The sequence below is a fragment of the Euprymna scolopes genome, chromosome 35, assembly GCF_053919585.1.
Source record: "Euprymna scolopes isolate OS-2025 chromosome 35, ASM5391958v1, whole genome shotgun sequence".
Lineage (NCBI taxonomy): Eukaryota > Metazoa > Mollusca > Cephalopoda > Sepiida > Sepiolidae > Euprymna > Euprymna scolopes.
Window position 1 is genome coordinate 74,503,186 of NC_136516.1, and position 16,160 is coordinate 74,519,345.

The 16,160-nt window shown below is 30.6% G+C and overlaps 1 protein-coding gene across 1 annotated transcript in view; it reads right to left on the reverse strand.

Annotated features, from left to right (window-relative positions):
- Positions 1 to 302: 302 nt before the first annotated feature.
- The window catches only part of LOC145259659 (collagen alpha-4(VI) chain-like), a 48,919-nt gene continuing 33,061 nt past the window's right edge, over positions 303 to 16,160 (reverse strand). Inside the window, exons 8-14 of the mRNA XM_080117316.1 lie at positions 14,233 to 14,343; positions 10,824 to 10,854; positions 9,051 to 9,202; positions 7,769 to 8,207; positions 6,356 to 6,697; positions 4,975 to 5,571; positions 303 to 2,230 (exon numbers count right to left, since the gene is read on the reverse strand). Of these exons, the coding sequence (XP_079973442.1) occupies positions 1,647 to 2,230; positions 4,975 to 5,571; positions 6,356 to 6,697; positions 7,769 to 8,207; positions 9,051 to 9,202; positions 10,824 to 10,854; positions 14,233 to 14,343 (2,256 nt within the window). The 3' untranslated portion in view covers positions 303 to 1,646. The remainder of the gene's footprint in view (positions 2,231 to 4,974; positions 5,572 to 6,355; positions 6,698 to 7,768; positions 8,208 to 9,050; positions 9,203 to 10,823; positions 10,855 to 14,232; positions 14,344 to 16,160) is intronic.

The window sequence follows — 16,160 nt, forward strand, 5'->3', positions numbered from 1 at the left end:
AATTGTAGGATTGGATAGTAATGTAACGATATTAGTCGAAAAATTGTTAAGTGAAAGTATAGAATAATCAATAATTTATTAGCTAACCAACTTGTTTGTTTATTTATATTTTTACAAAGCATTGTAATACGATTTTGAAAGTTACATTTAATAATTACGATATCGTTATTAGTTTCAGCTGTCCTGAACGAAAAGTATTCTTTTACAAAGCTCTAATTACATTTTAAAAAAATGTATACCTCTTCTCTTGAGTTGTTGAATTTAATAATCAGTTTAATAAAATAAAAAACAAGAAACACGTATTTATTTGTAAATATAAACATTTATTTGTTCATTTCTTCATTAATAAATACATAAGAAAATATTCATTTTGAATGATTTGTTTAATGGCGACTAGATATCACAGTATCAAAATGTGATGAGGATTACGTGATGTGGATGCGACAATAAATAATGATGTGCGTATGAAAACAAATGATCGCGATGAACATTTCAAATTGTTTATGAGAAATTGAAGTCGTGAACCAAATTTTCGAACAAATAATGGGAGAAGTGTTCATTTTTGCTTTCCATAGTTATTGGGTCGTTAAAAAACGACCGCCATTAGGGCTCTAACCAACGTATACTGTATAAAACGTAAATAATGAGGTCATCGTACTAAAAGAGAGAGAGAGAGAGAGAGAGAGCTTCAAAAAGAGAAGCAACACTTTTGTTTCTCCCTTTCAAGCTGATTTATAATTTACAATTATCGATCTTTAATCCTCTATATTAATAGAGCTCGAGGAAAATACACATATCAAGCTTATCTTATATCTACAGTAATCTTGGCATAGTTCCTTTAAAGTATTCATACATTAACTGAGACTTTGCTCTTGTAGACTTTTTGTCAAGTACTCTCAATAAATTATATATATATATATATATATATATATATATGTATATATATAATGTATATATACATATAATGTATATATATAATGTCTATATATATAATGTATATATATATATAATGTAAATATATATACATACATATATATATATACATATATATATATATATATATATATATATAATGTTTTGAAAGGAAACAATAAATATTAACATATGAATGCATTCAATGTATTAGTTATTTTACATCTCCTAGTTATTAACTCCACAAGTAGTGCAGTACCAGTTTAGGTAGTTTGCATCATTGTACTTCTTTTCCGATATATATATATATATATATATATATATATATATATATATATATATATATATATATATATATATATCTTTAGGTAGTTTGCATAGTGTATTTCTTTGCCGCTGTAAATCTGTTTATGGCGAACGATATAATTACATGTGTTGCAAACCGACAGAATATTCTCAATGAAAATAATGTTTAAGAATATCACGTTCACGGCATATCAACTCTTTTAGCTAATTTAGTGCCGAATCATAGTACTCATTTTAAATGATTAATTGTGTACGTTTAATTGAAAACAAGTTGTAATTTTTAGCAATAGTATTTGTGTTTAAAATGACATAATAACAATGGATACGTGATTGTTTGAACGCGTTAAAACTCGATCTCATAGTCTACGGACGTTATCTTTTTTGCAACAATCACGTATCATCGATATTTTAAATTCTTCCTAAAATGTCTATGCTAATTCTGGTCTGATGCTCTCGTCTCGTTGATGGGGAACGCAGAATCGTTTTGAAAACATGAAAGGGAGATAAGAAGGCAAGGTTTCGTATGAATAAACGTTTATGATTCTCTCCCTTGGGGCGAGGACACTTTGGACACGTCTCCTGTCCACGCCATCTCCAATGATGACCACATATAACTCGATGTCCTGGAAGTTTGCACGTCTGGCTTGCGCCAGGATTTTCGGATCATTCAAATCGATGGTATTGTCCAAGAAGAGCAATCCAACTTGACGAGAATTTCGAGACCTGTGAGGAAATACACCGGGCTCGAGTTTCTCAAGAAATGAAGAGAGAGAACTGTATTTGAATTTGATTAATTCTTTGGTCAATTGGGATTGGTCAGTAATTGTTCCAACCGCCAAATCTTGGTTTAGGGTACAGTCATCAAATATGGTTCCGTAGCGAAATTTTCCATGGCTTCCAACTCTCTTAATGACTTCGGCGGACGCTTTTAGGATGCGGTCAGTTTTTTCTTGTCCGAAACGATTACTACTGACCATGAATGCCACATCAGTCATCTGTGCTGCATCACAAGCTGAAATAGACAAAAACAAAAAAAAAGTAAATAATAATACAGAATTTCAATTTTCTTTTTCATTTGTTATACGGCATATCAAGTTTTTTCTTGATTGTTATAGCTAAATTCGACTCTTATTTTAATATGCAATAAACTAATTATATCTATACCATGTAAACCGGAAATAAATAATAAAAAACACGTCAGATTTCGATGAGTTTAATATTTTTATAAAATTTTCGGGAATAGAAATTTCAAAAAAGATCGTTTAAACACAAATTGATTGATAGAAAGTTTTAAAAACGAATAAAAATGTGTAATCAATGTGAAGGAATGAAACATACACATATGCACAGACGCGAGTGTATTCGCACTATTTAATTAACAGATATGAAAAGAACTCAATACACGTGCACGCAATAAGTTCCCTGTAATTTGTTTCGGTGAATAAGGGGAGATGTCTTCATTCTAATAGTTTTCCGAGTCGGAATAATTATTTTTCAGAAAAAAAAATCGAACCGATATTTGCCTATAACAAAGTAGACGAGAATTATACTTTTTTCAATGTCATTTGTATACATACAAATATTTTCTTAGCAAAAAATAACATTCAATTTATACGATACATCTGAATTTATACATGAAGATTGCGTCACGCATCCTTATATATATATATATATATATAATGAATAAATAACAAAAGTCTATATTCCAAATTTTATTATTTTTACCATCTTGCAATTCATTCCTTTTTTTTAGTTGACACTTACAATTGTTGACAGTATCTGAATAAAGGAATGAATTGTAAGATGGTCAACATCATAAAATTTGGAATATAGCCTTTTTTTAATAAAGATTAGTATATATAAAAAGGAAATAAAAGTGAAGAAAGAATATTTCCATACATATATATATATATATAATATATATATATATATATATATATATATATATATATATACTACACTATCCTACCCGTGACCCGATGTTATATTAGCTATGGAATTAATGTATGGGCGTGACACTTGTGACGTAAAGAAAATAGTTTCTCCGTGACATAACAGAAGCAGTTCTATGAAAGTATATTAAAATGAAAATAGAATATAGATAGATTTCTATGAGTCGTTCGGTTTATAATTGTTTATTTTTTAACAAAAAAAACTTACAGCCATTGAGTGGTTTGCCATACTTATAGGTAAATGTGCACTGAACATATACCATAATACTTAAAGTTAAATTCAAATTTTGATATATCTTTTAATTTAAACGCGAAAAAAGAAAAACTAAACAATTGGGACGCTCAAAACGTACACCGTAAAACAATACGTTTTATTGTCGAATTTGTAACGCATATTAAAAAAAAAATATTTTCGGGTTTATTTATTTATGTTGGTAGTGTAAAAGAAAATGTATGAATGTTTTTAAGAAAGGTGTATTCAAAAATCGAGAATATTTTTTTAAAAAATGAAGGCGGTGTGTAAATCGCCGTTGTAAAATGCTCTTATGGTTCTCAACGGGTTTAAGTAGATTTATTTGTAAGAAAATTGCGTTAAAATAACTTAAACGTAATCTGGAAATGAACGATGTAAAAAAGGCAGAAAGTATTAACAATTATTTATTTGGATAATTTAAACGCGAAAAAAAAGAATTGGGACGCTGAAAACGTACACAGTAAAACAATATGTTTTATTGTTGCGTTGATTACTTGTTTATGTACGCATGCCCAACCGGAAGTCGTAAACCGAATTTTGGGTTAGAACACCTGTTACAAGGTTATTTGAGCTTTATAATTACATAGATATATATAAGGAACTTTGTGTGTGGGTTCGTTTCCTGCCGACTCGGAAATGGCTGTAGCGATATTTTTTAATTTCACACGAAGATACTTGGCGTGTCTGGAAGTTTTCTTACGTAAGTTTTATATCGGAATACTTCTGATAAGTACGGGCAATCGATAATAGGAAAAGTCCGCAAGTGGATAGAGTACTTGGTAAAAAGTTGTAAAAAGTTTCAATCTTCTTGAGGTTGAAGGTTCAATTCTCAGAGCGAGCGAAACCCAAAATACAACTATGAATTACTTGGGACTTCTACCCAGTCATGGCTGGCGGAGTAAGATCATGTTGCGCCCGTTGATTAAATAAAGGTTTCCGTTCGAAATTCCGTGCAGATTCTCAAGTTCGTAGAGAGATTCCCGAGTTCTATACCAATATTTCCGAAGTCGACATGATACATCTAAAAAAAAAGTCGATTTACATCGACCGAAACGCTCAACACGAGAAAAGTAGTTCAAGAATCCAAATAATACGTACTTACGAAAGTTATAAAAATAAGGGAGATAATTCTAATCACCTATTTTATTAAACTTGTATTAATCCCTTATTAATTAGACAGAAAATAAAGACAATTAGACACATGTAACTTTATACACGTAGATAACCAAGAAAATTACAACAATTGAAATGTTATGCAATGCATAGAAGGGGCTTTATTATTTGGTAGAAGATGACAAATTTCGAATTGAAAAAGGGCTGTGATCCGGCACTCAACCAACTGAACTATGAATTTGCTAGTGGCATCGGAATAAATTGTATCGCGTAATAAATGATGCTGTTTCTTTATTCATATTTTTTTACAATACTGATAATTGAAAGCATTCAATTACTTTCACTATTATTTAGTAGAAATTGAGTTGAATTACAGAAGAACGTATTATTAACGAGTTTTTATTATTGTTGTTGATGGAAAAATAAAACGGTACTTACCATTTTGATCTTTGACAAATATTTGATCATCGACCGTACAAGCCTTGTAGGTCAAAATACTGGACTCTGTCCGAAGAATGTCAAAAGAGGCGAACGTGTGGACAAATTCAGCGGACGGTTTACTTGCAATGTCCTCCAGTTCCAGCTGATCAACATCAGGACCGATTCCAACCACAAAGATCTTCACGCCGGATTCCTGAAGCAACTTAGCCTCAGCTGATGTCCGATCGTAGTCGATCGACATTCCGTCGGTGAAGACGATCAGAATTCTTTCTGCGCCTGCGCGGACTGAAACCGGGTTGAACACGTGACTTCTCACGTGGTGAAGGGCTTGGCCGGTCTTCGTTCCGCCTCCCATGTAGTTGATTTTTCGAATTACTTGCAACGCTTTCGACTTATCGGAACCGGAGTCGAAACCCAGAACAGACTTGTAATTATGACTAAACGTTAACAGACCGACTCTGGTCTTTTTGGCACCAATGTCGAAATGGTTAACAATGTCTTCAATGGCATTTTTCTGTTTTTGGAATTCATCAATTCGTATACTTGATGAAGAATCCAAGAGGAAGTAGACATCGGCGATTTTATTTCTGCAGGCTATAAAAAAGAAAACAAATTAGATTAATATTAATTAAATATTAAATCAATAATTAATATAAAAATACACATTAGTCTTACTACTGCTACTAATACTGTTAATACTACTACTTAATAATAATAATAATAATAATAATAATAATAATAATAATAATAATAATAATAATAATAATAATAATAACTTTTTATGGGGGTTCTATGTTGTGTAGCATATGTTTTGTGGTCATCATATATGATATAATTATCCCAGAGTTTGCCTTCATTTATAGAGGAGTAGTTTTATATCTGTTCTGTTATCATGCTACCAGGCACCCAGGTCTTACCGCATCCTTTGCAAAAAGGCAATATATGATATGTTAGTTCGTTGTGCTACCATACTCAGACTAGTAAGATATGTAATCGAACGAAGCGTATATCAGCAATTCTAAAGATATTTAGTTCTCTCCCACGGCAAAAACTGTGACACCAGGGTTAAAAAGTGATATTAAGATGTCAGCGCCTCCGAGTAAGAGCACTCTGATCTGCAAAAAGTGTTTGGGCAGCCCCGTCGGCATTCCCCGGTAAGGGTATTAGCAGTAAACTAATCCCTTCCCAAAAAGAGAAGGCTAAGTTTGAAGGGCGGACCTACTAGAACTGCACAGAACTAACATCCAACCGCAAAATTAACAGGGACCAGATCATTACAGGAATGGTCAAATCTCTGTCGATTTGGGGGGCTGAGGATAAAAATCCTTGGGCGAAATATGGAGAATAATCATTTATAAACGTTACTGGCGGATCTTACCTCGTTCATTTCGGCCCTCGTCTGCGGGTTTCAGCCAATCAGTTGTCGGCGGGACTGTTGTGATCGTGGTAGAAGATGGAGTAGTGGTCGTCGTGACTGGTTCAGTTGTGGTTACCGGTGTAGATGTGGTGGATGGAAGAACAGACGTGGTTGTCTTCCTGGTGGTTGAAGTGCTGGTCGGCTTGGTGCTCCTAGTTGTTTGGACAATAGTTGAAGTTGGGGATGACGTTGATGTCGTCGTTGGGGTCGGAGTAGTTGTGGCACTCGTGGTAGGGAGCGGAGTTGGTGTTGTTGTTGTTGTTGTTGTTGTTGTTGTTGGCGGTGGTGGTTGCGTTGAAACAACTGTAAAATACAATGAAATGATTGTAAAAAAAAAAAGCATACATTTTTGCATTTTTTTTCTTTTTTCACTTTTCTTATCAGGTTGTTCAGGCTAGGGATGGTGGATCCTACCGGATTCCAGACATTACCTCGCTATCGCATATATTCCAACCGAGAGATTCTTTTAAGATCTATATAAAAATATGTACATGATATCATAAAATTTCATAAGTCTTCTCAGTTTCCATAAATCAATTACTATAATAATAATAATAATAATAATAATAATAATAATAATTATTATTATTATTATTATTATTATTATTATTATTATTATTATTGTTGTTGTTGTTGTTGTTGTAATCATCATCATTGTCATCATTATAATTATTATTACTCACTAGGAGATTTTACACATATCATCATCAAAGATTTCTCTTTGTCAACAATCTGTGGTGTTCCCTGAAATCTCCCCAGATTTCCAGTACTCTCTACCTATTTCAGCAACCTCAGCAAAGCGTTAGCGCAATAGCCGTTGATTTATCGCTGGAGGTGGCTATTAGTCTTCGATTTGAGTGGTAATAAGCCTTCCTAAAGTCTCAGTCCATTTCGCACGCATCCAATGGAGGTCTGATAAGTGCTTTCCCTTCTCGATCTTTCCGTCTATTTTTACCTTTCCGTCTATTTTGACCTATTATTATTATTATTATTATTATTATTATTATTATTATTATTATTATTACTTTTGATTACTTAAAGAGAAACCACTCTTCCGTTGACTTTTTATAATAAATTGAAGGATATCTTTATATTAGGTGGCAGGCTAAGCTTGAAATAATTGTCTGACTTGCTATTTAGTTTCTCGCTTGTCTTTACCATTGAAAATAGCTAGGAAAAAAGGCTCAGGTACTTTTGTCTGGCGAGGCAGAAGTATATTCCTGTACAATGCAATACACATTGTACTTTATTATAGAATAGAGAATTGACGTCAATGTTGAATCTTGGTTACTTTTAATTGTGATCATTTTAAATTTGTCCTACTTATGCACGTAAAATTAATCTGAAAATATAGAATTTTAATCGCATCCTTACCTGCATAACATGTCCGTTGAACAACTGTTTCTCTGATTTGGTCCAATGCTTCGTAATTCGGTGTACGGATGAGGAATTTCTCCGTCGGCTTGCTGGCAATTCCCATCAATTCGGAAAGGCTGATCAAGTGACCGATTCCGACGGCGAAAATCTGGATGTGTTCGTCCCGGCATGCTTTTGCAGCCACTTGGGTTGCGGCCTCGTCGCTCGAAGCACCGTCCGTGAGAATTATGGCGACTCTTTTCACACCGGGTCTCGAACCTTGTTCCGTTTGAAACATGGTTTCCCTCAGTTTGTTGAGGGCGTCCGCGGTGTTGGTGTCGCCGATAACTCGTCTTATTCGGTTAATCTTTTGATTCAATTCTTCTTTGTTGGTCGATTCATACAAGTTGACTTTGACATGCGCTTCGTTGGCGAAGATCTCAACTCCCACGCGCACCTAAAATGAAATAGATAAGAAGAGAGAAAATTTAAAACGCGGTAACATTATATTAATAATTAAAACAAGTTTTGTAATAATAATAATAATAATAATAATAATAATAATAATAATAATAATAATAATTTAACTTTTATTGTGAAGAAAAATTAAAGGCAAACACTTAAAACTCGTCATAATTTGAAAACTTCAAAACAAGTTTCTTATTTCAAAATCTTAAATGATATCAAATTTTTAACCACAGAAAATACTTCAAATTCCTGAAACGTTTTAACTGTATACATTAATTAATGCGGCAGTTTTAAATTAATGATTTTGATGTATTTTAATATATATATATATATATATATATATATATATATATATATATATATATATATATATATATATAAAGAGAGAGAAAGAGAGAGAGGGGAAGAGAGATCAACAAACGTTTCGATCTTGGTTGATTCGCGTAGATTCTTCATTATATTATATTATTATTATATCATATTATATTATATTATATTTATATAATTTTATATCTGCAAGCTTTATTCAAATGTTTAACACTTTTGTGAAAAATTGTTATTTTAGTTAATATGCTGAATGCATTTGAACTTTGAATATATGCATTTTATATATATATATATATATATATATATATATATTTCAATTTGAATTAAATATATTTATCTATCTATCTGTATATATATATATATATATATATATATATATATATATATATATATATATATATATGGAAAGATAAACAGACAGACAGACAAACAGACAGACAGAAGGATGAGATAAAGTGATTTTTTTTTCATTAATAAACATGAAAAAATTAGAAAGCTTACACACCTGTGTAGAACCCAAGCCGATGTCAGTTTGGTTAATCATGTATGAGACGAAATCTAATTGCTTTTGGAAGTGTGGCCCCCAAATACTGGATGAAGAATCCAAGACGAACACGATGTCTGTCGGAATCCCCGTACAATTTAATTTAGATCTGACTGGAAAACAAACAAAAAAAAAAAGATGAGATTAGAATCGTAACAGATCAACAGTAAAAAAAAAAACATACACAAACATAAAACTATAATAAATAAAATAGCAAGAAGGGGAATTCTTTATATACGTTCGATAAATCTACGTGTTTTGTCTCTGACTGATCGATATTTGATTCTACATAGCCATTTTGTCCTTTTGTTTCTCTATCTATCTTTACAATGTAAAAATTGTATTTGGCATTCATTTTGTTTGATATAATATATTATTTCAGTTAGAAAGAGTATTACGACGGCGGTATTCTTAAATAAGCAATTAAATAATATAAAGTATGTAAATCTATTATGAGTTATCGCTCTTACATTATTCGAATCGTTATTGGAAATGTTTTCCGTGTGTTCTTCGTTATATAATATCATTTTGTGGCAATTTCAGTTGTTTTTGTATCTTTGTGTTTTTCGCCTGACTTACGCATTATCATTCCTTTTAGTTTACCTTGTTTCTCGACTATTCTTCTTTTTTTTTTTACTTTAAATCTAAATAAATTAAGAAGTACGTTATCGATGAATCCCAGGTAACACCGGGTGGGCACATCTAGCAAGAAATAAAACTATAGCTGACAAGCAAACATAATGTCCGCCATTTTGTTTTTAAAGATTTAGCAGATAAAATTATATATTTACTGATGTAAGAAGAAAAAAGAATTAAATTTGCAATTCAGTATATAATATGAAATATAAATATGAAATGTAAATATGAAATGTAAATATGAAATATAATATGAAATGTAAATTGCAAACTGGATAAAAAAAAATATAGTTACATTTTGATAAATTATTTAACGTCGAGGTAAAGCGACAGTAATGTATTAGTTTCATCTCTTGTTTCGTTTTATTCAATGTCATACTCTTTCAATCTGTATCCCGCCTGGTGTTAAAAATAATTGTAAAACGCCCAATAAAGCAGTCACAACAATATGTACTATTTCAGAATAGATTTAAAATGTTATTAAATAAAATTTCCGACTTTCATTTTCAACACTATATCAACATTTTATTCATAGACCGTGAAAATTCCCCCATAAAAGTCATCGGTGGTTTAATCACTTACTAGCGAGAAGACCCGACGTTGCCCATGATTAAATGAGGATCAACGTATTTCCCCCCCCCCCATATTTTATTGTCATCGAAATCGGCGAAAGCGTTCATTTTTTCAATCAAATCAATAAATTGCCTGCTCTAGTTGGTGACCCGCCGCGGTGCACCCGAAATAATCTTCACATGTCTCCCTGCAGTGACTTAACCCACAAAAAATTAAATTAAATAAAAGAGGATGATATGCCGTAAAAGAAAAGCGGATAAAAAAAACTTTTTTCAATACAAAATACATACGAAACAGATTATTAGAAATGATTCCGTAATTGTGAATTGCTATTTTACCCATCGTGGAGGGAATTCAAGGGTTCATATTTTTCACAAATGTATCAGGTGCGTTCTTCATTATAATATGCCCCATAAAAAATAACTCAGTTTACATATCTCACCACTCCCAGTGATGATATCATTAAGTTATTATTAAATATACTATGACAAATGGTTATAGAAATTTAGTAAAGGAAATACTTACTTGCAAAGCTGTTAGCCTGGTTTACAATTACCTGCAATAAATAAATGAACAAATAATAATAATAATAATAATAATAATAATAATAATAATAATAATAATAATAATAATAATAATAATAATAAGACGAATACCTCTAGAAAAAAAACACAGAAAACAAGTGTCAGTATATATATATATATATATATATATATATATATATATATATATATATATATATATATATATATATAATAGAACAAAAGGAGTGTAAAATGAAGTCACAAAACTATATATTGGTGGACATAGATTGGTTCATTTATTGAATAATGGAATACAAGCAAAATTTGGGGGAGATATATATGTTTTCCTCTTACACATTAAGCTATATATATATATATATATATATATATATATATATATATATATATATATATGTATATATATATATAAGATTGGTTGAGATTACTTTATAAATATCAAATCTTTAATATTTATAATATAATTTAGTTTTACCATCTTGGATCATTTTGGTAAATTTAATTGTAATTTTTATTATATATATATCGACGTATATATATATATACACATATATATAAATATATATATATATATTTATAAATATATACATATATAAACATATGTGTATGTGTGTGCGTGCGTTTTCCTTAAAACAAGTATACGTTTATAATGTATATATTCAAAAAGGCTATCTTAAAATTGTAACGGTTTATTAAGTTCAACGAAAATGGGTTTACACTTTTAGAGCATATAGAACTTTATTAAACATTTTAAAATAACAGGATATAACCTAATTCACATTCATATAAATATATATATATATATATATATATATATATATATATATATTTATCTATATGTATATATATATTATATACATTTATATATATATATATATTTATATATATATATATATATATATATATATATATATATATATATATATATATATATATATATACATAGTCCGTGCCACTTTTCGTGGGGAACTATTGATATTTTAACTTTTTTTATGATAACTTGTGTCGAACTAAGTATTATGGTATTCGTTCGATGCAGAGTAACGTATTAACAGGATTAGTATTTATTGCAAAACTGAACACAAATTTAAGCCTATTCTATTATCAATTCTCCAAAAAGAACTCACTCTAAGTCAACGCACCATAACTTTTTCCCGAACATGTAAAATTCTACATAAACTGCATGCTATAAATTTTCTTACTACATTCATGTCTTATAACAAATATGTTTCACTACGAAATTATGAGCACTTAATAAAAGATAGTTTCCTTGTTTCATTTGAGCAGGTGTTAGTTTATCACTAATCTTCTCAGGTGTCACGCGCAGTAAATGCCGACGCCGCTCATGCTATTCTTTTATGAGAGTGTGCTGATTGTAGTTAACATTAACACCTGTCATTGTGTCTAACCTCCTGGGAAGATAAATAAAATAAGCGGAGATTACATTCCAATCAACATGTGCATATCTAACTCGCAACAACCGTTCTATATTATTAGCATTTATTCTAATGCGGCAAGTAATTAGCCACACAGTATATATGTATGTAAATACATACACACACATATATATATATATATATATATATATATATATATATATATATATACGTGTGTGTATAAACATAAACATGTTATATATATAAATGTATACATATATATACATATATATGTATATATAAGCATATATATGTATATATACATATATATGTATATATATGCATATAAACATACATATATGTATATATACATATATATGTATATATATGCATATAAACATATATATATATATTATGTATATATATACATGTATATATGCATATATATATATGTATATAAACATATATATGTATATATATGTATATACATATATTCTTATATATATGTACATAGACATATATTTATATGTATGTAAACACACACACACACACATACATATATATATATATATATATATATATATATATATATATATATATATATATACACACATATATATAGTAATAAAATTAAGCTGTAATATACATTTTTAATGGTAAGGCCAATCTATCTGGATAAAAAAGCTCTACCCGGTTAAGAGGAACAAACAATAGAATATGTTAAAATCGTAAAAGAGTAAAGTTACATAGGAACTTTATTTTATTATATAATATTATTACGACGAGAAGCATTTAGCTTCGAAATGTCACAGTCTATAGAGGTTTTCCTTTAATCCTTTGTCTGTAAACTTTATTTTCTTGATAGTGTAATAAAGTCCCTATGTAATTTTACTTTTTATCTTATTCTCTCTCTTTCGCTTTATATATATATATATATATATATATATATATATATATATATATATATATATATATAAGTAAAAACATGGTCACACATTTTAGAAGACAGTTATTTTGGAAAAAATGTAAATTATAAATTTTAAACCTTTAACATATCAGAAATAATGATAAAATCATTTTATTTACTTTTATTATTGTTGTAAGTCTGATATATTTCGCTATAAATAGCTTTATGAGGGTACGAAGTCCGGTATGTATTTTTATTTTTCATTTTGATATTCAGGAGGATGTAATGCATCGGAGTATACGAGAAGAGAAATTTACGTTTTATTCCGTTGGTTTCTCGTGTGTTAGGCTCTAGTTTTCTTGGATGCGAGATATGTTGCAGGTTACTCGCCTGGAATATAAGAGTTCGGATATGTGCCACTGATGAGCCCAAATGAGGACGAAACTGCACTCTTCGATATCCGATTTGTTGGCTTGCATGGCTCGTGTTATAACCTCCGCGTGTCGAAGTAAACAATGAAAATCGATACATAATATCATCCTATATTCGTGGTGTGTCTAATCGCACTGATAGGACTTTAAAGAAAAAACACGTGTCTTTAACTAACTAACTAAAGCGGTAGTTAACAGAAAACAAAAATAACAGCGTTTCGAAATTATTAATATCGTTAAAGAAAACCCAACAACAAATTACACACACACACACACACACACACACACACACACACATAAACACACACATATATGTGTGTGTGTTTGTATATATGTATGTATATATATATACATACATATATATATAGAGATTGATAGATAGATATAGATATAGATAGATAGATAGATAGATAGATAGATAGATAGATATTAAACATACATTGTTAAAGACAACAGAAATGTGTGTGTGCGCGTGCGCGCCACAAGGGAGAAAACTGTCTTCACAGGATGCTAAGCTATGACTGCTTTCATAGATAAGAACTCGGTACGTTCCAATTACAAAAGCTGCCAGTAAATAGTAAAAGAAAGATAAGATTAAAATAAAGAAAATAGAAAGAAAAAAGCAGGTGAAATGAGAACGAATAAGACAGAAAAAAAGGGAGCTGAAAGTTCACTTACCAGCAAAAAAAACATAAATAACGCACTGAATATTGTCGGCTTCATGGCGATGTATATTTTTTTTAAAAACTTTCTGTTGGTTCCGTTATAAAAATTGAAGTTCTTCAAGAATCACTTGGATGTTACCTCAACGAGTCAGAGTTGTGTCTGATAGTTCAACCACAGATTCGATCCATTATATATAATAGATTACGCTCACACATGAATACATGAAATATGTCTTAGGAATGTGAAACCAGATCTTACGCGTGGGATTGACTTTGTGGGCGACAATCAGTTTTTCTTTGTATTTTTCTTATCTCTTCTTTATGAATGGGCAACCCGTGTGTAAAACGGGCGAATCACGTCATCTCGTATTATTCTCAACCCGGAATTATGAATGGGTCGATTTGCTTAGCTTAGCAATGATTGTAGCATTTCCTAATATGGTATTACACACCAATGACAAACGTGAGACCGGTTTTATAGGGAGTTTTCTTTGAAGGGAAATTATTTTAAGAACGTTGCCCCGTATTGCAATAAATATGATAAAATTGTCATATTTTCTATTTATTACACACACTCACACACACTCACACACACACACACGTTTCTATATAGTTTGTTTATTGCAACATTATTGGTTACATATGTGCATACATATTTCAGTGGAATCCCAATTCAAGGCTACACTTCATTAGACCAAAAATGAATCAATATTGGAACGGAAGTCTCCCGTTTCAATGTTGATTCGCTTTTGGGATTCCACTGAAACATGTATGCACATATGTGATCAATAATGCTTGTATAATAAACAGACTATATACCAGCTCTGTCCTGCATTGCGCACTATTTGATAATAATACTAGTTTCATTGAATTTACATCTAGGAAACCAATAGCTACAACTGTTATTCGGTCCTGAATATGACCTTAAACTATATCCGATGGTGAGGCCCCAGTTTGCGGGCTTTGGGGAGTGTGGATCCACTCTTTAATTTCCATTGCTCCCACGTCCACTCTGATCCGGAATGGTAGTACCTGTTACTGTCCCAACTATGGGTTCAATAGAAACTGACTTGAAAAAAAAAATATATATATATATTCTATTAAAAAATTTTTCTTCCGAATCACTGGATTTCTCATTAAATAACCTGAAAATATGTCGTAAAACAAAAACAACCAACCAATCGACAACTATTATTCAGCGACTCTGATGGGCCGTAGACGAAGAAACACGTGTCAGTGAATAATTATCTTTAAAAAAAAAAAAACTATATATATATATATATATATATATATATATATACACACGCATATATATATTGTTTTTAAAATATAAGAGTGGCTGAATCTAGTGAGATTCGAAATCGGGACCACTCGCTAGATTCAGCCACTGTGATGAGTCGTAGACGACGAAACACGTGTCAGTGGATAATTATATTTTAAAAACAATGTATATGCCGCTCCCCATTTAGTCCAAGGGAAAATTATCCCAACTCGCATTTAGGTAAAAATGCACTCTCGTAAAATAATTGAATTAAATTAAAACGTATCGTAAAAACAAGCACAAATAAAATAACACACACACACATACATATATATATGTGTGTGTGTGTGTGTGTGTGTGTGTGTGTGTGTGTGTGTGTGTGTGTGTGTGTGTGTGTGTGTGTGTGTGTACAGGGTGCCCACAAAGTCTGGCTACATAATCTACAGGATGCTTCCCCAAAGTCTAGCTACATAATGTGGCCAAACTTTGTGGAAAGTCTTGCTACATAATGTAGCCAGACTTTGTTGTCACCCTGTGTGTGTATATATATATATATATATATATATATATATATATATATATATATATATATATATATATATATATATATATATATAAAAACTAATAATTATAGAAGCGGTACAATTAAATAATAATGTAAATATATAAAAATAATACTA